General features: G+C 33.7%; 1 protein-coding gene across 2 annotated transcripts in view; it reads left to right on the top strand.

Annotated features, from left to right (window-relative positions):
• The window catches only part of mew (multiple edematous wings), a 193,898-nt gene extending 166,829 nt beyond the window's left edge, over positions 1-27,069 (top strand). For both annotated transcript variants that reach the window (XM_070109412.1, XM_070109411.1), the window contains 8 exons: positions 12,730-12,836; positions 14,855-14,988; positions 20,236-20,447; positions 22,452-23,630; positions 23,715-23,857; positions 23,926-24,270; positions 25,284-25,988; positions 26,067-27,069. In XM_070109412.1, coding sequence (XP_069965513.1) covers positions 14,888-14,988; positions 20,236-20,447; positions 22,452-23,630; positions 23,715-23,857; positions 23,926-24,270; positions 25,284-25,988; positions 26,067-26,306 — 2,925 coding nt within the window. In that variant the 5' untranslated portion in view covers positions 12,730-12,836; positions 14,855-14,887 and the 3' untranslated portion in view covers positions 26,307-27,069. The remainder of the gene's footprint in view (positions 1-12,729; positions 12,837-14,854; positions 14,989-20,235; positions 20,448-22,451; positions 23,631-23,714; positions 23,858-23,925; positions 24,271-25,283; positions 25,989-26,066) is intronic.
• The last annotated feature ends 355 nt before the right edge of the window (positions 27,070-27,424 follow it).

The following is a 27,424-nucleotide window of genomic DNA, read 5'->3' as shown; positions in this document are numbered from 1 at the left end:
GCTACGCCTTCAGCTCGTGTGACTCTCTGGATCTTCAGTCTGTCAGTACGTTTGCACTCCAGTCGACGTCGCAGTCAGTCAACCACGCAAGTGACAACAACATTTTTGCCACTCATACTGGCAACCCCAATTCGACGTTCTGTTCATTGCCATGCTTTCGGGATTTTGCTGTCAGTGTCTGTTGGTGGAATCGCCAGCATGTGTGTGCAGTATAAAGACCACTTGTTGTTGTTCTTGGATTCACTTTAGTTTCATTTTTCGATCTCTTACATTGATTTTGTTATTGTTAATAGCCATAGCTTTCAGTTGTTGCCATGAGATGCTCAATTTTTTGTTTTGGAATTTTTGCATGGATTAATGTCGCCACAAGCCTGCGCATTCGCTTTCGCACTCCGCGCAATCACCACGATCATGCTGCAGCTGAAGCATTGCCATTTTTATGGGTTGGGTCGATAATATCCTCTTTTCAATTTGGGCTTTCGTAAACCGTAACCCTTTCATGGGGTTTTATTTAGCTGTTCTCAATTTTTGTTGCCTAGCACTCAACGAATTTGTTCTGATTTCGATTTTTTTCGCTTTTTGGGCGTCTCTGCACTGTCGCTTTCAATTTCATTGCGATTCGCTCGAGCGCACTTCAGTTTTCTTAATTTACTTACACTGTTTTTGTTATTTCATTGTGGTTGGTATTTCACGCATATTTGTCGCGCTTAATCCAATTCATGGCTCATTTAATTATAGGCATTTGCAATCGAAAGCACATCATTGTTGCGCCAATCCTCTAGAAATTCACTCGCGCGCCATTTAGGGTGTCGTCATCGATGTTAATGTTATATTTAAATAGGCAAGAAGACACATAAATTGTCGAATAATACATTTATCAACAAATCCATAGTTGCTCAAGAGCATGTTTGGGTTTATAATAGGCATTTTTATACTCTCGCAACCTGTTGCTACAGAGTATAATAGTTTTGTTCACCTAACGGTTGTTTGTATCACCTAAAATTAATCGAGTTAGATATAGGGTTATATATATATAAATGATCAGGATGAAGAGACGAGTTGAAATCCGGGTGACTGTCTGTCCGTCCGTCCGTCTGTCCGTCCGTCTGTCCGTCTGTCCGTCCGTCCGTGCAAGCTCTAACTTGAGTAAAAATTGAGATATCTTTATGAAACTTGGTAGACATGTTTCATGGTACCGTGAGACGGTTGGTATTGCAGATGGGCGTAATCGGACCACTGCCACGCCCACAAAACGCCATTAATCAAAAACAAATAACTTGCCATAACTAAGCTCCGCAATAAGATACAAGACTGTTATTTGGTACACAGGATCACATTAGGGAGGGGCATCTGCAGTTAAAATTTTAAAAAAGTGGGCGTGGTCCCGCCTCTAATAGGTTTAATGTGCATATCTCCTAAACCGCTAATGCTATAATAACAAAATTCACTGGAAGCAAATGTTTTTAGCACTTCTATTGATGGTGTGAAAATAGTTGAAATCGGGTGGCAACTCCGCCCACTCCCCATATAACGGTACTGTTAAAAACTACTAAAAGCGCGATAAATCAAGCACTAAACACGCCAGAGACATTAAATTTTATCTCTGGGATGGTATAAGATGACTTTATAGGAACCGCGTTCAAAATTAGACAGTGGGCGTGGCACAGCCCACTTTTAGGTGAAAACCCATATCTTGAGATCTGCTTAACCGAGTTCAACCAAATTCGGTGCGTAACGTTCTTTTCATGTTTCTATGTCATAGTGCGAAAATGGGCGAAATCGGATTACAACCACGCCTATTTTCCATATGACACTATTTTAAATACCACTTGATTCTTTCACTTTCCACTATGCAAATCAAGCAACAATGATTATATCGGCGTAAAACTTTGCGTGAATAATACGTTTAAAGTATGCCACCTTGTGACCAAAAATTTTCTAAATCGAACCAAAACTGTTCAAGCCCCTAAGTACTAAATATGTGGACCCCAGTGCCTATAGTTGACCTTCTACCGAAAATATCAGTCAATCCACAAAGAAATCTCAAACGAGTATACCATTTGACTTTGCGAGAGTATAAAATGTTCGGTTACATCCGAACTTAGCCCTTCCTTACTTGTTTTATATTGATTTATGTCCAATAAGTCAAATTATGCCACGTAGCACTACTATCTTCATCTATACGCAAACGGTTAAATTCAGATAAATGGACCCTTACTTACAGTATCTTTTCCAAATACGTATGAAAATTATTCAGTTTTCTAGCATGTTGGAAATTTCCTTGTATAAACAGATTGCATCATGCCAATCTTTCCTCAAAACACTCGGGACGATAGAAAGTCATGGAACACTTAAAGATATTATGACATTGGAAATCTCTGCACAGATTTCAGAAAAATGTAGGTGCAATTACCTTTCTTATTTTGAAGGTAGTACAAAAAAAGAATCGATACTACTTATAGACACATTTGAATACATAAAATTTTCAAGATGGATTTGTGAAGTTATTTCTATAACCACGAGAACTGTATTTAAATATTTCCTGCGAACAAGCACGTGTGACTGGAAAAATCATAAAAAATAAACTTACTCAAATACAAAGTTCGTTTTTTCTCCAACTATCACACTTTTGGCCAAATGCATTTATTTCTTTTAAATGTTAATTATTGTCAATAAATTCATTGTATTGTCTTGCTCTTACAAAATAACTAATTTTCCTTATAGTTTCTTAATACGAAAGTTTAAATCGTGTTAAAGTAATTCGAGGATTACTTGGTCTCTTTTAAAGATTAATGTACATATACAATATCTATATTTTCTTATAGTGTCTTGGTGAAACATGGGGTCTCAAAAAACAAATTATTATCTGATTTGTTTATCATTTGAAATGTACTTATTTCCAATATACATATTTAGTATATGATACTAAATATTATAACATTCTAATATAATTCTTTCATATATCTCATTCATATTATACATAAATTTTCTTAGATATTATCATATACATACATACCATATAAAAGTAGTATACATTTGTTTTTCAATTTCTGTAATTTAACATACAAAAGTGAGCTTTGGAATTGAGAATATCGGCAACGTAGACAAAACAACTAAACAAACAATAACCAATTTAAATGCAATGCAAAATTCAATTATAAGCTCTTAGCATACCGAAACAATAAAGAAGCCGACACAAAAATGTTAAAACAAAGACTCCAACGACAAGTACTAGTCACATGCTGTGTATTCGACCTGTACCTGTAAAGTCAGAAACCGTCACCACTTGCGTTGAAATGGCCCCATGCGATAGGGAACATATACAACATATACAGTGGGTAAAATACCTATATGTGATTCTTTACTTTTCAAAATAAAACAACAAAAAACGTTAACTTCGCTGCATTGCTGCTATAATACCCTTCACATGTCCTTTTATTATAGGGTAAGAGGGTATAAAAAAATCGTTATTTCCATTTTAATCATTCAGTTTGTATGGCAGCTATGTGCTATAGTTGTCGGATCTCGATTTTTTCGGATATTGTAGCACTGTCTTGGACAATATTTCGTGCTGAATTTCGTGAAGATATCTTGTCAAATAAAAAAGCTTGCGATACAAGAACTTGATTTCGATCGGTGAGCTTGTATGTAAGTTATGTTTTAGTTCCCCGATATCGGCGATTATTGGGTAGAAAATGCCGTTTGTAAAATTTCAGATCGATATTACAAAAATTGAGGAACAAGTGCTCGTATATACAGACGATAGAAATCCCAGAATAAATTCAACTCACTAGTATTTTCTGTGTTCATAGAAAGTTGCTTGAAATCAAAAAGTCGTGATCTTCATTATATCTTAAGAAACTCGATATTTGAAGATATTGTGGCCCTTTTTGGCACTCAGTTCTCATACTCGAGGAGAGACTGTTCATGTTTTTAAAATGTTTGCTTATTGAGGTATTAAAATATCGATTTTTTTTAATTATCTTTTTTAATGCTATTACATCTTTAGAATATTGTCCTAAATACTCAAGTTGAGCCAAATAATAGTTTTGAAGATACAGCCTTGAAAAGTCATTTCTCGCGAACTACTCAACAGATATTAATCGAATTTTATGCAGGCTTTCGTGATACAATTTACAAGGTCCAAGATTTTAATTTTTTTTGTAAAAACGTCTGCCAATAGCTAGCTTGTGGTCTTAATTAAAGCACCTATTTTTTTCTTTTTACTTCATATGATGCTGTAAGAAGTTCTGCTGTCAACGCGGAGGCACCTTTTTTCCAAGTACCTGCCGGAAATGACGTCGTAATGCCCGAGTTTTGAATATTTTCCTTTAAAATTTGCACAAAATCTTTATAAAATATATATCTTTGGAATAATGGAAACCTTGAATAAAATATTTAATTTTTTATATTAAAAAAATTATTGAAAAAAGGCTGTTTTTTGCTCGAGAAAACCCATGTAACCCTTACAAACACTATATCTATAAGAGTTAAAAATATTACTATAAAATTGTTTATAATACGAGTACATTTCATTTAAAATATCATAACATAAACCATATATAATATATTACGGCGTGTTTATTCTAAATGTCCCACTGTGAGCCAATATCAAAGTGTTAAGTATGCATATTTTTGACTGTACGTCGGACGGACCACTCAGATTACTCAAGTTTGGCGGTGTGTACACGTTTTGGCTTTCCGTTTTTCTTGAAATTATCAACTAAAGAATTTGTTTTATTTGCATAAGCGCGCACATATACTCACACATATACTTGTATGTAGTTTGTTTTTTTAATTTTTGTACATTGACTTTTTGCAACAACTGTTGCAACTTAAATTTCGGCTACGCCGCAGTTTGTTGATTGAAATTTACTTGGACGCGTGTCGTACATTTATACGCTATCTGCGTCAAAGATCTACAACAAATAAATAACCAAAAAAATATTCAAAATAAAAGCAACAACAACAAGTGGACAATTCAACAATCAGCAGACAGTGAGCGCATGTATCGCACGAGTTTCAAATTCGAATTTAAATTTTTCACACACACACACACACTTGCGCTAATGTTTCGCCAGTTGCAACGCGTCCGTGTGGGCAGTTGCAGAGGTGTTTCGTGTGGCAACAATGCTTGGCACTTGAGCGCGGCGATGCGAAAGCCAAAGACTGCGACTTCAACGCCGCCACTTGTTTGAGTTTTTAATACATGTTGTTGCAGCAGTAGTGGTAGTTGTTGTTGTACTGTTTGACTACAGGCGACAACTGTTGAATTGCATTTGCATTTTTGCGCTCAGCAAATACAATTTTTACTTAATTTCATTAGTTGTTGTTGTTGTTACCAATTTAATACAAGCTCGTTTGCCATTCGCGGCTGTCATGTGCCAGTTAGTCTATAAAAACACTAAACTTACAATGTACAGTTGATTATTGTCTTACCTGCAAGTGGTACTAAGTCCATTATTATTATGATTATTATTAGTTTTGAATTTTTCATTAATAAAAATTTGTATTATTTGCCCATTTAGATAATTTCAATGGGCTTGGCTTCACAACTTGTGGTATTTGGCACTTGTTTTTCGGCTTTTTCGCTTTGTTGGTGGTCCATTGTCGCCTTAAATATGTGCATGTATTGCATATACAAATCCCGTTACAAATAAAGCTTTGTTGTATTAAATTCGATTTGCTACTGTTTGCACAGTTGAATCAATAAACGCTGACCATTGTTGAACTGAAGCAGTGAGAAGTGCAAAGTTGGCTTTCATTCATATGTAAATCACAGATTTATAACTAAATTTAAGCTGAGCTTCGCTTTTAAAGATTGTGAAAATGCAAATTAAATTAATTTGTTTTTCGTTTAAGCAAGCGATCTTAAAGTCATTGAGCGTTCAAAATTTGTATTATTGATTTGTCAAGCGAATTAATATTGACTTTTCATTAAAAACTGCGTTAAGGAAGCTCATTAAGAGCAGAAATTAATTTTTTTTATACTTTTTACCATCTGATTAAACCTGAACTGACAAGATAAAAATACATTTTCATGTTCTTTAATACAAATCTTTAATATCGCCTTCAAAATAAGCTCATCCATGCCAAGACTGTGTTGGCCTTTAGTGCCTTCAGCACATTTTGTTTCTTTCGGTTTTGGCTCATTTTTGAGGCGCCATTTTCTAGATTGCTAGACAGTTTCAATGTCATATTCATAAATCAAGGTCCCAGTAATGAGACGTTTGATAAATGCCGAGTCCTCAGCTACATTGTCAAGCATCTCGTTTGTGTTCTCTACTCGACGTCGTATTTGCAAAAGATTTAGGTCTTTTGGTACGAGTCTAGCTTTGACACGCTTCATACTTAAAACTTTAACTAAAATAAGTTAAGTCGATCCATAAGAAATGTTTAGATCCTCTGCTATCTCTCTGATGCCAACACGATGGTTTTCAAGCACTGTTTCTTCAATCTTCTTTTTCAATGTTATCGTCATTAGCAGAGGTAGGGGTATTACTCGCTGACTTCATGATTTTCACTGTATGCTTTGTGCCACTCAAATACTTGTGCTTGTGATAAAGCTAACTCTCCAAAACAATTCTGCAAGCTGCAACACTTTCAACGATTTTGTAATCGTTATTCCATTTGAAACATAAAATTTTAAATAGACTCGTTGTTCAATTTTTTTTTTTGGTAAAAATCACAAAAATCCTTTCGCGTCGTAAACAAATAGCTGACAAACGCACTCTAATTGACATATGAAAATCAAATTTCACACGAACAAAAAAACAGTTGTACCAAATCAAAACCAGAAAAAAATTTATTGATTTGGTTTGTGCCGTTTAAAATAAATATACATATACAAATACATATTTTATAAAGATTTTGTGCAAATTTTAAAGAAAAATATTCAAAACTCGGCTATTACGACGTCATTTTCGGCAGCCCGTTTAAAATTTTATCAGATGCAATTTTGATTACCCATAATTTTCCAAGTTCCCAATGAATCAAAAGGGGTAGTTACCAAATTGTACTTTACCAAGTCTACGAAACTGCGAATGATTTGAACTCGAAAATTTTAATAAGAGAATGGAATTTTTCGCCAAATTTGCTCTTCTTGAAAGGGAAAGCAATCTGGGAGGGTTTTGTAACAAATATTTAAAAATAATTGAACCTATTGAACTCGATTTTAGTTCCGGTCTAAATAAACTTTTCCAAATAAAAAAATGATTTCACTAACTCCTCTCCTCTTTCTTAAAAATAAATACTTCCAACATTTTTTGCTATATTTTTATAGCTTTTTAGTTTCGGAAATATATATATTAATGAACTGAAGTTTCAAAAACGGAATGTGCAAAATTGTATAGAACTCCTTGTAAATGTATTATTGTCTATAAACGTCTTTAGATTCATATACATTAAGAATAATATTTTGTGCCACAAATTCTTACCCCGAAAAAAATATGAAATATAATAAGTAGAAAAACTAGAGGTTGAATATATAAAAGCCGGTAAAGGCTGGTCTGCGGTCTAGTTAAAATGCAGTATATATTTGGGTATTGTGTACATCAAACCACTACACCACTAGGAGTGCTATCCTCCCGGCCAAAAAGCTGCTTAAAGAGAATACAAATTACTCTCTATAGAGTACAATTGTGAATGTCTCCAACACATACATATCTTTAGGGTACAATTAAGTATTCATTAAATTATAATTATTCAGAAACAAATAGTTAAAATTTTATATAATTTTACCATATACAATATATTACCCTCAAAGAGAGTAAATCTGTATCTTTACATGCTCAAACAAAAGCGAACAGTTCGTTCCATATAAAACGATCAAAAATAACATAAGCCACATATGCCTTTCCGACTAATCCTGGGTTCTCTCGAACTTGCCGCATTTTTTGCAAGGCTAAAATAAGTAATTAATTCAGTTATCACTTAAGATGGTTGGTAATTAGGGACCCTTAAAAAAAGCTTAACCTAAAGAAGCTCGCAGCTAACCAAAGAAAAAATCATATAACATTGAAGCACATCAATAATTGTATGAATAAGTAATACTAGCCGGCAACTTATATAAATATTGTATTATTCTTAATTTGTACAAAAGTAGTGGCTTCTACTAACATTCCCTCGAAACTACTAATACACTTACGAATAGAGCACAATTAAATGACAAAAGTTACTTTAGAGTAAGAATCACACGAGCTAAATTTATAAGTATTGAAATCGGCGCTTTTATTTTCCGCTGGCAAACAAATATATTTACACACACACCATCAACCATTTATCTGCATTTTCTTTTAATAAAGTTTTCACTTTTCTACATACACTATATTTACATAAATATATTGATTTAGATACACAAGCATTTGTAGAGGTATTAAGTATGTAGGCAAATAACTTTCAATTTCATATATATATCTAACATATTTATAACTACAAATGTCTGGATCGTCAGCTTACAAACAAATACCGGCCATTATTTACCGAAACGCCTAGGCATAAGTAAATAGTCAGAAGTTTGACACTGACATGTGTTTGTTGCACATATACTTGTAGTATATACATATGTATACGAGTATATGTTGCTTCATTTTGAAAATTTACAAGTTGTACGCCAACGTAGAGTTTGGACGCTGTAACCACACCAATCAGTCAAACCTGTTGTAGAGATCACTTTTATTTATTTATCGCCAACGAAATTTGCCTCTGCATCTTTAGATTTATTGGGCTCACTTGCAACATCATATGCAGCTGGTACTATTAGGGTGATAAATAAATGTGTGTAAATAAATTTAGCTTTAGATCTCATATACACTTTGATATTTAGAAAGCTCAAAAGATGTAAATAACTCATTTTCCATCTAATCGCCAAAGTTTGTACTAGAATAGAGGCGGTCGCAGCAAAAAGAGTTTTCCTTCGAATTTCACCTTACTTTTCAAGCATCAAGAATATATGTCTTCGAACACAACGGCAATATAACACTCTCTCTGACAGTTTTACTTAGTTTATAGGAGTGTCTCACTAATTGTTACAACTATTGTCATTGTAATCTTCGCTATATTTTAAACAAGTCAATAGTTTAGTTGAGGTTAGGTTAAAAGGTCGATCTAGAAAACGGATCCCACTTTGACAGCTGAGAACATCGGTCCATTGTTATAACTAAGTACTTCTAAGTACTAATCGAAACGGCTCTCAAAAACAACTATCAACAAATCGCTTTGAGCCTGCCACAAATTTGTTGAGTAGGCTGATATCAATTCCGTCTATTTCGCCAGGTATGCCGAATATATAACTGCCGAGATGCTTCAACCTCAGTCTTGCAAGGAGAAAGTGCCTGCATGTTTTCACCTCTCCTACCTTCCATGAAACTTAGACAGCTACCGTCCGATAAAATGTGTCAGCCTTACCGCATGCAAGCCTATTGGGCAATGACCAGTAAGAACTAATACAATAGCGGCATGTTGAACATCACTGAAAGCAGGTAGTTCAGTGGATCTCCTGCGTTCTCCACGAAGCCAGAAAGATCTCGCAGTCACACAGGAGCTAGTTGTTAACCAAAACCTGCTAAGCTCAGGTGAAGTTCAGAAGTCCAGCGCTGGAACGTAAGAGGACAACGGCGACCAAATTCGGTTCCAATCCGAATCTAATTGAGCCATCTCTTGCGAGTTCATCGGTATTGCAAGTTCCAGTGTTTCCGCTATGGCAAACGAATCTGATGATAAAGTAGCTTGATGTTATTGACACAGCCCTTAAATAATTTTGAGCACACAGTGAATGAACTCAATGCTCTGATGTCGGAGTGAATATTCAAAGATTAGTTAATGTCAAAAGATTATGAGGGATATGAAAGAGTGCATCATCTCTGTGTAGTCCAAACCAATTCGGACGCTTTGGTTCGTTCATTTTGTATTGAAGGAAGTAAGACTTTACCATCTCCTGCCGGGAGCAGCATTTTTGCAATATATTTCTGATCACCGAGTAATCGATTAAGTGTGTAGCCCAATTTTGTGAACTTACCACCCTATTGTACGTAAGTAACTATGCATGTAACAATACATATTTGCGGCGTCTGTGTGTGGGCTTTAGTCAAGACTTAAGTTGACAAAGTCACTTCAAAACAAAGACTATATGCATAAAAAATAATTTAAAGAAGCATGCAAGCAAACAAAGTTAATTATTTTGTGCATCGCTTTCACTTAACATAATTAAATTGCTGCAAAAGCGCAGCTGTTACGGTATAACCACATGAAATGTGAAACGGCAACAAAATGATGATCCGATCGCGCCCACACAAACTCAACAGTCGGCTGATGCACTCACATATGTACATACAAATGTGTGTACGTAGGCAAGTTTACTGAGCTGCCACCATGCAAATTCCTATAGATGTATGTATGTATATTCATTAGGTGTCTGCTACATTTTAAACTACATGAATTGCGGTTCATTTCTCTTTCCATTTTCACTGATCTTTCATTATGAACAATTTTCAAGCAAAATTATTGGCTGTCGGTTTTGTGTTTGACCATTATTGCCACCTAGCGTATTTTCATATGTTTGTGGATCGCTCGTCGCCCCCGTTTAGTTGTTTTGTTTCTTCAGTCATTAATTTCATTTTGATTGTTTTATTAGTTCCGCTGTAAGCCGATAATCATTTATCATTGGCTCTCGCTCGTATGCGCCAGCGATTTTCTCTTCGTTGTATGAATTATTGGTGTATGGACTTTTCAGCGTGTATAGCAGGCTTTAGATACTAATGATCGCTATATATTTATATGTACATCAATATCAACAAGTGAATAACAAAAAGAAAGCAATTAATTAAGGTTTACTTTCGTTTGCCTCTCACCTGGGTTCTTTAAACTTATTGGCAAAACTAACCAAAAAAAAACGACAAGGACTTGATTTTAACTAGTCAAATACCCACTATGGTACAGATCTAAATAATATGATTGGGAATTGTTGTGTGTCCTTAGAGAATAAGCAATATCAAATTTCATGCATATATCTTGCCAAATAAAAAAGTTTTCCATACAAGGACTGAATTTTTATGGATCAGTTTGTATGCCAACTATATGCTATAGTGGTCCGATATCGGCGTTTCCGAGAAATGAGTTCTTGCCGAAGAAATTATATGTGCGCAATTTTATATCGATATCTCGAGAACTAAGGGTCTAATTCACGTACATACAGGCGGACGGACGGACTGACGGACATGACTAAATCAGCTCAGCTCATTAATTATATATTTAATAAGGTCTCCGACTTGCTTCTTTTCTGTTCAGCGTATAATAGCTCATTAACTGAAGAAGATGAATGATGATGGAAAACTTTTTAATCCTGGAAGTTGTTCAAAGATATTTACAAATCAAAAATTTGCTTCCAATCCTATAATAAATAAGGTTCGCGATTCCAGTCGTCGACTTTGTTAGGTGAAACAGGAGCCAAGTTTCGATTTTTTTCGTATCTTCAAGAAATGAGTGAAACTCCCTTCAGTTTCGTTCTACAAGTTGAATAGCCGATTTGATATGAAAAGTGTGGAATAGTACTTGAAACCTTGATATTGAGCGTTGCCAAAATTTTATATTCATTAAAGCTTTTGTTGACATAGGTCAAGATTTCGAGAAGAATGCAAAGAATGTATGCGATTTGATTTCGCCTGTATAGCTTTCTTTATCACTGATAGAGATTTAACTTTAATGCCTGTAACTGTTCAGCTTAGTCGATCTCAAATGAAATGTAATCTTAAGATGAACAATTATATAATATTATATATTGACCTCTATATCAGCATGTGTGGGTGTTCTTTTAATTATCAAAAATCATTTTTACTCGTACATAATTTTCATCTGGAATCTTTTTATAGCTCACCTCTTTATCTCTCTCACTCTCTCTCGTTTTACTCTTGTGCCACATTTCTCACTCAAACAACATTAAATAAAATGTAATTGCCATCAAATAACGGTCAGTGTCAGTGTCATTGATGCTATAAACACTTTCGAGTTTAAACCACGCTCATGATCGCTCCATTGTCATATTTATATTAGTTATTATTCTTTTATAATGTTTACTACTTTTGCTGCATTTTCTTTCATACTTTTGTTTTTGTAATTAAATGCATTCAAGAGTGTTTTCTTTAATATCACATTATCGTGGTTCTCTTCAATATATTTTTATTATTTTTGTTCTCCATTTTCTTTTAACAACCTTATTTTCAATATTAAGTTTTTGCATTTTGGGTTTATATATGTTCGACTGATTTTTGCATTAAAGTTTTTCTGAACTTTTTGCTATTAAATATCACCATACACTTCATTTGCTTTACTCTTCTTGCATTCAAAATTTTTGTAAACTTCTTTTTTTAACATTCTTCATATTATTTTCATTTCGAAACATTTCTCCGTTCACCGTTATTTAATACGTATGTAATTCTTTATATAATATTTTATTATTATTGTTGTTATAGAGTTCTACGTTTTGTTATTATTGTTGTGTTTAATTAATTCATCACCATGCAAGCAAAATAAATAAAATTGTATTAAATTCATTAACTAAAATATTTATTTATAAAAATATTTGATTGATAACTAATATGTGCTCTTGCATTTTTCTTTTTTTCTTTTCTCTCCTCTCTTCCACAAACTCTTGCCGTTTTTTTGTATGTTTGTATGTGTTTTGTGCACATGTTCTTTTGTATTTGTATTGGTTCACCACATGCTCTATGATAACAGCGTACGATAGCGACGATATTGAAGAGCTGCAGGAGCCATCAGACGATGAGATCAAAGAGGGTCAATGGCTCGGCGTTACGGTGCGATCGCAAGGACTCGGCGGCAGGGTAAATATGATGAAACTTTATAAAAATGAAAATCAGTTTTAAATGTTTTAAAGTTTTAAGATATATTTTCATTATATTCTATCGATATGTATGTACAAGTACGTTGGATGTGAAGATATTATTTAAAATCTAAGTAAAATGTAATTTCCTTACTTTTCTCTCTGTATTTAGTTTTAATTATATAAACTTACTACTGAGAAGAGAGTTATATGAATTTAAAAAATACAGTGTTAAAGTGCATTTGAATAAAAATTTCGTTTTGTATTTCAAAAATTATTTCTTTAAATTCAAAAGCGTGAATTTTAAACGGAAAATTTCCAGAAAAACTTTATTGCAATAGTTTTGAAAACCCCTTTTTTATTAAATTATTACTTATCAGTTTTAGTTTAGTATTTCGAAAATTTTGTTTACATAATTTATTGGAATAATCTAAAAATATTTTAGAAAGAATTTTTTTTAATAATTTATATTTTGATTATAGATATTTATTTATTTTTCTATTATATGAAAATCGGAAAAGTTTTAATTCTGGAAACTCAAAAATTTTATTCAAATATAAAAACTCAATTATTTTAAGATAAAAATACGCCATTTTTAAATAGTTAATTTTTGATTTCTGAATTAGAGAAAAACTTTAAAAATAAGACCTTGAATTAAAATTTTGAAAAAAAAAAACTTTAATATTTTTTATTTAGAAATCATGATATTTATTAATGTTATATTATTTTTTTTTTAATTTTCTGATTTTGATATTAAAAATTTGTGGAAGTTATTTGAAAAACTAAAAAAAATAGTAATTTATAATCATATTTTGCAAATAAAAATGTATTAAAAGTATTTTGTATTTTTTTGGTTTTAACTAACAATATTACAATATAAAGTAAACGAACGTTTTTGCGTTTTTTAAGAACACAGAGCTACTAAACTTTTTATGAATCAAATTATTAAAATTGTTTTTGTTTTGCGCGTTTGTGATTACAAATTTTTAACAGTTAATTAAATTTGTTTTTTTAATACAATATTTTTTAAATAATTTCAAAATTAAAAATTTAGTAAAAATATTCAATTAAATAAAATGTTTATTAATATATATATTTAAAATTTTTCAACTAAAATAATTTAAATTTTTTTGGACAATTATTGTAAATAAATTTATTGCGAGAAACTAGTTTTAAGAAAAAATCGTTATTCGTATAAAAATCTATTTAATTCAATCTTAAGTTAATTTCTTTGTTTGGTCCATATTAGAATATTTTTATTTTGCCTTTTTTAACTTAACCTGTATAATTACGATAATAGAATGTATAATATACAATAAAATAATAAAAAAATGTAAATAAAAAAATATTGAGTTATCAGCTGGAGGCCTATAGAAAGATACTATGGATAATTGAAAGTACAATGCTAGAAATTTATTACTGCGTAATTCTTTAGTTCTTACATGTGACTTAAGCCACCACACAGCAATATAAAAAAATATATATAAGCGTGTCTATTAGAAATACACAATCTCTTTCAAACGCATTCAATTCATAACTAGCATTGAACTGTTCAATGACCCTACAAATACTTAACATTTTGACCATACAATTAAAAAACCAAAACCGAAATCGTACGAAAGAGCAAGAAGAGCAACCGAAATCCATTCACTCACCAACTAGTTGGTGAGGTGTGTGCCGAAGAGTAATTTACGCCGCCATTATTGTTGTTATTGTTAGCATACTTAAACATAAATCGTTAATGACTTAATTAAGGTAAACAGCGCTTTCTTTAGCCGCATTGGTGCCGATAAATCACATATTAATTCTAAGCATTTTTCCCAACTCATTTTCTTATGTGAACTGAAGTAGCTCCGGAGTGTGAATTAAATTTTTTTTGGGTGGAGTCTCCTCTATTTTCAAACATACATAAATGCCATTGTTGCCACATAATTTTTTTCTATTCCGCTACATTTATCATCTATGATTATTGTTGTTTTCTTATACTTAAATACTTTGTTTTGCTTTGTTGTTCTATAGGCACTTGTGTGCGCGCATCGTTACGTCACCAAAATGATGGAGAATCGCTTTGGCCAAGGGCTCTGTTATGTATTGACCAACGAATTGACTTACGATGAAGTGTATGAACCGTGTAAAGGCCGCACCGTACAGAGGTGGGTACTCATTTGTATTATATTAATAATTTTTTTCTATTTTGTTTTTGATTATTGCTTTTAAGATTTTTAAAAAATGTAAGTTTCGAACGGATATACTAAGCATATAAATTTCTTAAACTTTTTGCTTATGCCTCTTTGCCGGTTTTTAATGCATACTCTTTTGTTATTGTTTTTTACTACAATTTTGTTGACACTATAAATAGTTTCTATAAACTTCAAGAATTCAATTTGTTCCATTTTTATACCCTGAACTGAGTCGATATCGAATGTACGTCTGTATATATGCGCGCTTGTCTCTCAATTTTTGAGATAGCGCTCAAAAATTTGTACACCCTCTTTTCTGTCCAAGAAACTGTCATTCCTTTGTCGGAGCCGCAGATATCGGATCAGTACAGGATATAGCTGTCATACAAGCTGACTGATCAAAATCAAGTCCTTAGAAAGCTTTTTTTTTTAGAAATATATTTTCACGAAATTTGGCATAGATTATTTTCTAAGCCAATGCTACAATCTCCGAACATATTGTTCAGATCGGACCATAATAACATATATCTGTCATACAAAATGACCTATCAAAATCAATATAGAGATATTTTTATACCATTTTATTTAAAAATGCCGCTGTGAAGGGTACTTTAGCTTCGGTGTAGCCAAAAGTAACGTTTTGCTTGTTTTTGATTCGATTTATTAAATATTAAAGAAGCTTATATCATTATAACTTCGTGTATAAAGACGATTTATGTAAAAACTTAGCCTATCCATAGGCGCGTTAGCCTAAAAAACATATGAAAATCTATATGTGTGTTGAAATTATATTTCCGTGTGCATAAATTACAGCAATAAACATAAATAATATTATACACAATGGAACTTATATTGTTGTATCTGAACTTCTCACAGCGCGATAAAAGAATGCCGTGAAGCATATAAATAAATAAATTTCACGCCAAATTGATTAAGAAATGATAGTAATATATACAAAAGAAGAACATTTATAATAAAATAGTATATTATGAAATGGGGCCAGAACTGCTTTGCATAATTAAAATCACATTAATTTATTACAAACGTCACTAAACAGACCCTAAAGGATACCCACGTATACCTACATACACACGTATATGTGTGGTCTATATAAGGACATCTTTTTGTAAACAAAGCAAATGTGTAAATTGGTAAAAGTTGAACATTTCACATATGTACATACCTATAAGAAAGCATAAAAAAAGCAGCAAAAGTAGAACAAATAAGAAAAACGCTCGAAGAAAATGTGTCAAGGCAAAGCAGCGGGTAGCAGCGTGCTAAATTGTTTTTTATGACTTCACGCCACAGTCTATGGAAGAAATGCATAGCATACAGTGAAATGAGGGTGTGAGCCCATCTCGATTTCTCATAGATAAAAAGCACAAAACAAAAAAGGAAAATATGCTTTGTGTTGCTTTGACTGTGCGCTCGTCCGCTAAACGCTCTGTCTTACTAAGCATATGTACAAACTACGCAGTTCCCCATTTGACAGCTGACCATACCCTAGTTTTGGCCCGCGTTCACTTTTTTCCGTGCAAAAGTGAGCAGTTAGTTGTGCTTTTTTATTGTTATTATTATTTTTTTCTTCTTTTGTTCAACGTCATAGCCACTACTTCTGCTTACATAATTTTTTTATTTGAGTTGCATGCCAAATTTACATTTACATAGTCAAGGTTTATGTGTGGCTGGGGTTGCAAGTCGTCGGGACTTACGCAGTTTCGCATAAAGTCAACTCATTATCTCATCGTCCTTGTTTGTTAATTCTTTGCCGGCTTCATTTATAAATATTTTATGCATAAATGATATCATCTGATTCCTTTCTCCATATATTGTTACGTCATTGGTTACATATGTATATATTTGTTCTTTATGAGTTTATTGGAAATATTTTTATGTACTTTATTGTTGTGCTGTTATTAAGTCAGTTTAACTGTTAATAGAAATGTTGGTGTTTACTTTTTTATTTAATATCGTAGGTGCATCTGTTTTCTAAAAAAGTTCATAAATAAAAAAATACTACTTGTTGTGCAAAAATTACACTTTAGAATGGCTTAAAAAATTTTAATACACTACTCAACAAATCGCTAGGAAAAATTTGCGACTGATGTGCTAAGAGAAACCTGGGGGTATTTGAGGTATCCTGATTATGAATTTAAGTTCAAAAATTTTCCACCACGTACAGCTTTTTTTATTTTAGTATATAGTGGTGGTTTGACCCCTGACCCGTCTCCGAAAACAAAGTTTCGAAAAAACGCGTTAAAAATTTTGGGAGTTAAAATTTTTTTACAAATTCGCATATATCTCTCGAAAATGTTTGCCGTATCAACTTAAAATTTTTAGAGAACATTCTCAAATATATGTTTGTTCGGTATATATGCAAAAAAAAATATTTTTTTATGGAAATTCGTAAGTTAATATAACACCTAAAGTGAAGAAAGAGATAGCGGTAAGTTTCCAATATCTGGATATCAGCTTGAAGAAAATTATGAATGCTCACTTAGGCACGAAACTTTAAAAAAAGAATCAAACTTTTAGTTGTTTGTCAGCATAGTACTTATCTTACTTAATCCTGTTGAAACCATATGTGGCTCAATAAAGAGCCAGATGATACGAGTCATCTTAGATTAGACTTTTTTCGCAATGTTTCAGATCTGAAATATTGTCCAGGCTTTGTTTGAGAATATTCTGTACGCTTACTCAAAATTTTCTAAAGGCATCTACGATTAAGGATCAATAAAAAAGCAGTTCTGATGATCGTTACTCTGTCCTGTGTCCTCTGCGGAATCTTCAGTGTGCAATCAGAATTAGCAACAGGTTGCATATACTTTTCTAGCTGAGAAGCTAAAAACTGTTTGTTCTAAGAAGTCGAGAAATCTGATATTCAAGCTGGATGAACACCTCCGACGAATTATTTCGAAAACAACCATACCATTTAATACTTGTTTTCATGTATTCAGTAATTCATATATTTTTGTAGTGTAAAGTTTATTTTGGAATTGCTTACTTTGCAAATGTCAGAATTGACATCATCTCCCGCTTTTATTAGAGACTTCTTCATATTTTATCTAAAAAAAAGACGTTTTGTGACAGTACTTAGATTAGAGCATGTGGTATATTAGCTGACTTCTTGTATTACTGTTGGGTCATAAATTGGATGCTCTTATTTCTCAGCTTCTCTTTTTGCAAGATTCTAGCCATTACTTGCATGGTGGTAGGTTAAAGTTTGCTTGAAACTATATGCATGGCACAAATATAGTTAGAACATATGTATATAGGGGCGATTACAAGCTCTTCTAAGCGAACATTTCATACTAAGAAGAAAATGAAAGCATTAACAAATATGTTTAAAGAGATATGAGTACCTGCGATATTCAAGGAACATTATCTGGTATTGTACACGTACCATCAACTCTCATCAGCTCTTCACACACATGGCGACCTTGTGCCCCACCCTTCGAAAACTTTAAATGATTGCACTTTCGCGTGCCAATATGTATATGTGGCGCCTCATTGAAGGTCGCGTCGTATCCCGCTGAGAGCACTTGTCATTGTCCTTTATTGCACTGCAAGAACAACAAAGCGAGTAATGTACTGTAAATAATTAAAGTAAGCACTTTAACCAAGTAATTACACACCTTAAACTGCTCGCTATTAAAGTTGTGATCCGAAAAACGTTTGTCTTTATGCCGCCAACTGACGGCGTTTAGTTTCCGTGCTCTGGCAATGAGGTCAAAAACACCATTTCGCAAATTTCGCGTATAATTTGCACAAATTAATTTCAGCACTTCTACTCAGCACACAGCCGCGCGTTGACAATATGCCACATAAATCATTTCAGCTTGCCACATACTGCTAAAAAATACATATGCACATTGTAGATACATATCTTGGTAGTAGCCTGCTGCTGTCCAGTGGCATAGCCGCAACAAATTTGGGGCAAGCAATTCAATTTGCAATGAAGTCATTACAAAGGCATTTGCAACAGCAATAAACAGGCAAATCAACATTGCCGGCAACTCCAACCTGTGGCAGCAACAACAATAGCTGAGGCCATTCAATTTGTGCTGGTGTTGTTGCAGCCATTAAGTTTGAATTGTTTAAATTTATAACCATAAAGAAATTCATCAGCTTGCCCACCGTTTGTTTGCCTTCCTAACACCCAACCTGCCCGCCTGTCTTTACTATATACAGCACCATTTTTCATTTGATTTTATTGTTATATCTTGAACAGAGTATATTAAGTTTGCCCCAAAGTTTGTTTGTTCCCTGAAGGCAACATCGAAGACCCTATAGAGTATATATTTATATAAATTGTCAGGGTAACGAGCTGACTCGATTTAGCTATGTCCGTCTCTCTGTCTGTATATATGCGAATTAGTCCCTCAGTTTTCGAGATATCGATCCAAAATTTTGCACACGTCTTTTTCTCCGATAGAAGCTGTTCATTTGTCGGAACTGCCAATATCGGACTACTATAGCATATAGTTATCACACAAACTGACCGCTCAAAATCAAGTGCTTGTATAGAAAACTTTTTTATTTGACAAGATATCTTCACAAAATTTGGCATAATTTATTTTCCAAGGTCACGCTATAATTTGCAAACAAATTTTTGCAGATACCATAGTAAACAAAAAAAATGTTTTTTTTTTTTTAATTTTATGCTATAAGAAATGCAGCTGTGAAGGGTATTCTAGCGCCGCTGTAATTAAAGTTAACGTTTTTTATATTTTTATTACAATTTATATTTTTTTCTAGGTTTGGCCACACTTCGCAATTTCCTTTGTGTTGCACACATGCAAGCGTAATTTTTCATTTATTCAATTATTTTTTATTTATAATTTAAATTTACTCGTCTATCTGCTTATTCGCCTTTGTGTCTATGACCACTCCAATATTTTCCATTGTCGACCGCTGTTGTCGTAATGTACATTCTTCATTACACCAAAATGGCTTTTCGTGTTCAAACACACACATACAAATGCATACACCCGCAAGCATAGACAAAATGGGGTGTGTACGCGTGGGTGGCATGCAACCTGTGGCACCTACATTGCTGTAGTTGGTTAGAAGCTAGTGCACATAATGAATTAATTTACTCACCACAATGTTCACCCCGAACCCCATGACCTGACTCACTTTTGCCAACTGCAGTTTTTTCTGTTTTATTTCGCACTTTATTTCTAACTGTTATTTTTGTACTTTTTTCATTTCGCGCAGAGAGCATGAAGATTACGGCTTTTGTCAGGTGGGCACTTCAGGCGCGCTGTTGGATGACAACACCATGGTGCTGGGCTCACCAGGACCCTTTACGTGGCGCGGCACTGTGTTTGTTACGGAAATTGGCGGCGAATATCTGGAACGCGATAAGACAATGTACTATGGTGATCATTTGGAAAATACATCACCGGTGGACAAGTACAGTTACTTGGGTAAGTCGCAACTAAAATAGATAATATTAAGTAATTGGCGAAAATTATAATGAAACACTGCTGAAACCATCGATATTCCTAATATCCATTATAAAAGCATACCTCTCCGCATGCTTATAATTAAATAAGCTGGCAGCAACTCCCAAAATTTGTGTGTAATATTTTATCTATAGTTACCTGGTGGACTTAACCGATCGCTCAAATTCCACACGAGGATTGCTGCGTGCAAAACAGCTAAAACTACAGAAAACGTTTTTTCTATTAGTTTTAATCTCTCAGTAGATTATGTCAAAACCCTCAAATATATTTTCACATCAAACAATTAGTATTACTAACAACTTATTGTTTGGAAGCGGTTCAAATTTTTCGGAACCCTCCAAATGTGTGAGAGCTTCAGAATCATAAACAAGCTGGAATCTCTTCTAATCCTAGCATAATTTGAGCGACCATGAAATCCCTGAAAATGAATAATCATAAAAATATAAAAAGTTGTTTAAGAACATCACAATCAAATGTCGTAAATATTGTGTAATCGAGTCTTGTCTACGACAAAGGGTGAAATAAAAGATTGTTTACCAAGGACGTAACGAAATGTTCCTTTCATAACCATACCTCGATTGTGAACAATACTCTCGACTGCGGCAGAACTCTCGTAACGTTTGTCAAAAAAAAGTTTTCTTCTATACTTACAAAAAAAAATCGTAGCCTTAAAAAAGGTATTACAATTTGTATAAACTTAGGATATTTAATAAAAAAAAAACTGAGTGAAAAGCTCAGCCGATATATAATAATAATTATTATTAAAGTATACAGTGAAAAGTTTTATTTTTAAAAGAGGCTATATATTATAATATAAAAAAAAAACAGTACCCTTTTTAAAAAAATACTCTTATATGTTGTAGTTCGATGCACAACTGCTATTGTTTGATTTATTTAACACCGTTAAACAGTAACACTGTTAGTATTAACACTTTATTAGATAGGGACCAAGCCAAAAGGCACTGCTAGGAAAAGTTAAGAGTACGACCTCTTAGAAAGTCAACATGATGTATGCGAACTCTTCAAAGTGGCGAATCGACCAAACAAATGCACAAATCAAATAGAATATTTTAAAGAAATTGAGATAGAAATAATTGAAATTATATCAATTGATTAAGGTTTCTTATTGCTTACAAGGAAAACAACTGGGTAAAATATCTGTTGTTTTCGATGTAAATTTTTTAACAAGAGAACGAAACTCAAACAAAACCAGCAAAGTAGCTTTCGCTAGCTAAACTAGGTATTTCTGAGCTGTGCATACTAAAGCAATTACTTCGAAAGTCATTTGTGAATCTTTTTCTCGTTCCAAATGTCTTTTGAGTTAAGTTTTTATTAAAGCTTATAGACGATTGGGCTGAAGCCTAAAATTGTTGCTAAAATCAAATGTGGTGCAGACAATATGGTACTGAGTTCATTTGATGGAAGGAAAACCCGTAAAAGTGTCCACTTTTATTGGAAGCCCCCGGAAGAGTATTGACAATGATCCATACTGGATGTCATAAATCACAATGGGTACAAGCTGCCCCGGAAGGACATCGACAATGAGCTACACCGGAGGTTATAAAGCATAATGTGTACTAGCTGCTTTGTCAACCGATTATTGTGATAAAACGAAATCCTGAAAAATATGCAAAAAGAATTTTTCGAACTTTAAATTTGTGTATCGGCTTTAGAGCTGTATTACGTCTGCTCTTTGGGTCTATCGCATATGTTATTGAAAGCAAGGTTCGACTGCTTCCGAGTATTGGATGTATCTCATACTATTACCTTTACTTTCATGTTTCCAAGGATATTCGGTGCGCTTAACTTGAGTTTCTCAGTGTGATTTTCTAAATTTAATTTAAGTTATTAGCATTAGTTTTATACCCGGATACTTAGTTATACGTTTTGGGTATGCAAAACCATCTATCCAAGTCCAAATAATTATTTTCATCTATTACAAAAACCAAAAACTATTCACTGCAGGCATGGCCGTCACTGGTGGACGTTACTTTGGGGATCGTATGTCTTATGCCGCTGGAGCGCCCCGTTCCAATGGACACGGTCAAGTGATAATCTTTAACAAAGCTAATACCAATCCCATACCCGTTAAAATGATACTCGAAGGAGAACAATTCGGATCGAGCTTTGGTTATGAACTGACCACTGCCGATATTAATGGCGATCAGAAACCGGATCTCATCGTTGCCGCACCATTCTATTTTAATAAAACGGAAGGTGGCGCAGTTTATATATATCAAAACGATAAAGATATGCTGCCAGAGCAACCGACGCTGAAACTGACCGGGACTATGGAAAGTCACTTTGGACTAGCGCTCGCCAACATCGGTGATATCAACAAGGATAGCTGTGAGGACTTGGCTGTGGGAGCACCCTACGAAGGTGATGGTGTGGTATATATCTATTTAGGATCACGTAGTGGTTTGGTTAGTAAGCCTGCGCAACGCATACAAGCGTCAGATCTCGGTTTATTGCCGCATCCACTGCATACATTCGGCAGTTCAATAAGTGGTGGCACCGATTTGGACGGTAACTCATACCCAGATATAGCTGTCGGCGCCTACAACTCCTCGGCAGTGGTTATGCTACTCTCACGACCCATCATCAATATAGAAACTACGACACGAAGCAATGAATTACGGAATATTGATCCGGCAAAACCGGGCTGCTTACATGATGCCTCAACAAACCTCACGTGTTTCACGTTTGAAGCCTGCTGTTCCATTGAACCTTATGAACCGTCCTCGGCAAATAAGGATTTGCGTCTATTGTACACAGTCGAAGCAGAAACCTTTGCTGGGAATAAGAAATTCTCGCGTGTATTTTTCGATCGCGAAATTAAGCATAGCAATGTGGTGAAACGCGAAGTTACCGTGCGTACCAATGGACGACAAACTTGTCAGCAAGTCACCGGGTATATCAAAGAGAATACCAAAGATATACAGAGTCCGATTAAGTTTCGCTTGAATTATACAATTGTGGAACCGCGGTTACCACGTTCCGGTTTGGAACTATTGAATCCAATTTTAGATCAAACACAGGCTTTCGCTGAATTCGAAGGTACATTCCAAAAGGATTGCGGTGATGATGATATATGTGAGAGTAATCTTATATTGAATGCAGAATTGGATTTGAACATGGAAAGTGAGTACATAATTGGTGAAGATATAGATATAGATCATAGACAATGTTAGGAGAACTTTTTTCCAACAACTCACTTATTTGCAGATGACAATTATGCTTTGATATTAGGCGAGAAGAATGAGACGCGTGTCAATGTAAACGTATTGAATAAGGCGGATTCGGCATATGAGACACAATTGTTTGTTGTGCATCAAAAAAGTGTCTCATACATTGCCGCTTCGCGTACGGTGAGTCCATAGAGATTTCAACAATTTTCGTTGACAAAAATATTTATATTTGTTATATTTTTCCAAAGAACTCGGTAACCTGCAATCGTTTCAACGACACCGTAGTTGCCTGTAGCCTTGGCAACCCGATGAAGCGCAATACGGCTCTTTACGTCTCACTGCGTTTCGACCCCAGCGGTTTGGAGAATGATGAACGTAAGCTAAGTTTTCACGTTTTTGTCAATACGACGTCGCGACATGTTGGCGATGAGAAGCCCGATAAAGAGTTAGAAGTGCGGGTGGTGAAACGTGCTAAACTAAGCCTTAATGGTTTGGAAAAACCCGAACAGAGCTTCTACAGTGGCGAGGTGAAGAAAGACAGCAAGGTTATGCAAATGGAAGATATTGGCTCGCCGGTGATGCACACTTACACGGTACGGAAAAAAAAACATTCAATAAATTGTGTCAATTAAAATTTCGGAAAATGAAAAAATTAATTATATTTTTAAATTTGATTCAATTCATGCTTTTTTCCCCAAATTAACTTCATTTAATTTAACTAAATTTTATTAAGTAACTTTTCCTAATTTAATGGCAATTAAATTATTTAAAGTTAATTAATTACATTTTATTTTATTTATAATTAAAATTTAATTAAATAAAAAATCGAATTACTTTAATTATATTTAGTCCAATTAAACTTAAAGAATTATTTTAAAATTATTATTATTTAAAATTTGACTAACTTGATTTAAATTATTGTAATTGAACTTTTAATGATTTAATTGACGCGAATTCATTTTTGGATTTCATGAATTAAATTAAGTTTAATTAATTAAACTAAGGTTCAGTTATATTTAATTTCACTAAATTGAACTTAGTCGAAGTGTGTGAGTTAATTTAATCATTCATATTCAATTTCATTAAATAATTTTATTCTAAATCTCATAAAATATAATTTAATCTAATCTCATAATTTTTCAAACAGCGCCTAATTTAGTCAATTAGTAAACGGTTGCAAGAACTTAATTCAGTCAATCAGAAATTTCTCGCTATGCTTGCACGTCTAAACAATTTACTAATTGACTAATTTAATAGACCATTTGAAACGAGTATTAAATTAGTATGAATGATTTCGTTTAGTTTCGCATCCAAAGTACTCCGAATTCAATTAGACTTTAAATTGCCTATTAAGAAAATTTCACTAATTAATGTTTGTTCAATAAAATATTGCTCGAAAAAATTAATTAAATTTTTTTTAGTTAAAGTATTGCGAAATCAATAAAATACAGTTGATTTATGAAGTAAATTTGGTATAAAAAAATGTAATTCTACTAAAAATATAAAAAAAAAAAAATTTTCGACTCAAAATACCATATATTAAAAATGTGAACGAACAAATAAAAAACCAAACAAAAATATATGAAACTGAAATTCCTACTCACAGATATTTAACGAAGGGCCCTGGAAGGCACCGAAGGTCGTGCTTACTATCTACTGGCCACATCAGTTGACCAGTGAAAAGAGTAAAAAGGACAAGTGGTTACTCTACCTAGAGGCTATGCCAATTGTAGAGAATGCCGAACTCAGCGAATGTTTCGTAGCACCCGAGCATATTAACCCACTCAAACTCACAGCGAAAACGAAATCAAACGACTTATTAAGCACACTGCAAATGGCACCGGCAGCCTATATGATGCGTCCCACCGATAAGACACAATACTTTAGCCGTTACAGCACGTACAGTGAGAAGAGTGTCTACAAAAAGCAAAAGCCAACACAACGACCGGGTCCACATGACGAGGACGATGATGACGAAGAAGGACGGTATTTAAATCGTGTGCGCCGAAACACATTCGAACGCATTATACGACCCGAACGTTTCATGGACAACGGTGGTGAGCACACAAATCGCAAACGTGACATAGTCGAGTTGGATTGCAATAAGGCGACGGCGTCTTGCGTTAAAATCCAATGTGAAATTTACAATATTGAAGCGCTCACCGAGGCGTACGTGCATATACGTGCGCGTCTGTGGAATTCCACGCTCGTATCCGAGTATCCACGCGCCGATTTAGTGCGAATTATGTCGAGAGCGACAGTTAAAATACCGCTCGAATATTCAGTGGAGCATACGGAAGAGAATTACCTGGTAAGTAAACGCGTATTTAAATGGTATATTGGCAATATAGAAAGTATTCCACTAAACTCTAATTTTTTTTTGTTTTAGCTGGAGACACGCGCCTATCCTGAACTGCTCGACCAGCAGAGAGAGCAGCCGACATCTATATGGGTTTACATTGTCGCCATTATCTGTGGACTGATCGTCTTGGCTGTGGTCGTACTTATACTCTGGCATATCGGTTTCTTCAAGCGTCGACGACCCGATCCAACGCTAAGCGGCAATCTGGTGAAGAGCGAGGAGAAACCATTCTTGAATGACGCAACGAGTAATGGTCGTGGCTTCTAACAAGAGGGGACAGTCGGGTGGGATATCGCGCAGCGGGCGCCTCCTAAAGTACAACAAACATGCTGTCTAACAATAAAGCATCGCGTCGAACCAGCTGTGATCTTCAATACCGAAACTGCCAACAATAACAACAACGCTTACTACAACAACAATAATAACAATAACAAAAACTATAACACAAGTGGTTATGGTAGTGCCAGCTATAAGTCTGCTTGGAGCAATACTGGGCAAACGGATGTGGCAGTCATCGATTGGGGTTCGCATTGGTAGTATGGATACGTGTGCTTGAGTTAGTGTTATGGGCGTGGCATGCCGTTAGTTGGGTGGCAAAACGTTATGTGTCGTCTTATAACATATTATTATATTATATAATTTTTTCTAGGGTGGTAAATGTCTGTGCCATTTTACTTAATTTAGGCATACAAACATATGTATAAATAAATATTATTGCGGTTCAATTTAGGATGATATTTTAAAATAATTATTAAAGTTACTGAAACTATCTGCTGCTTTTGCTGATTATCGATTTGTATAGCAGCTAATGGCAGTAAAATTTGCATTTAATGCGCAGAATATTGTTTAAATTTAGACTTAGGTTTTAAAATGTCCTTACTTGTGTAAGATTAAAACTGTAAGTGTTGTGTAAAGTTCACTAAAACATTTGCTAGACAAGCAAGTTGCAAAAAAAAATTTTAAAGTTAGGAAAATTGTAAAAAATTAACACATTAGCAAAAAATTAATTTCAACAAAACAAAAAAAAAAAGCCGCCATTAACTTAAGCGACTAAAATTTATATTTTTATGTAAATTTCGGTTTTTTATATATTAAAGTAATTGGCGTTTATTTTATTTCAGTTTTTGTTTTGATTTTATTTTATTTTAATTTATTTTATTTTATTTTTATTTTACTGTTTTACTTTATTCATTATACCATAATTTATTTTTTATTATATTTTTATTTTATTTATTTATTAAATCTTCATTTTAATTGGAGTATTTTAAAAAAATTTCTTAAAAGTATTGGTTTTTACATATGATGACATCATTTTTTTTAATTCTTATTAAAAATTTTTTTATTAAATTTTATTTTAATTTTTTCACAGTTTTAAATAGCTTGCT

The sequence above is a fragment of the Bactrocera oleae genome, chromosome 5, assembly GCF_042242935.1.
Source record: "Bactrocera oleae isolate idBacOlea1 chromosome 5, idBacOlea1, whole genome shotgun sequence".
Taxonomy (NCBI): domain Eukaryota; kingdom Metazoa; phylum Arthropoda; class Insecta; order Diptera; family Tephritidae; genus Bactrocera; species Bactrocera oleae.
The sequence above is the reverse complement of the archived record's forward strand: the minus strand, read 5'-3'. Positions and strand labels throughout refer to the sequence as shown.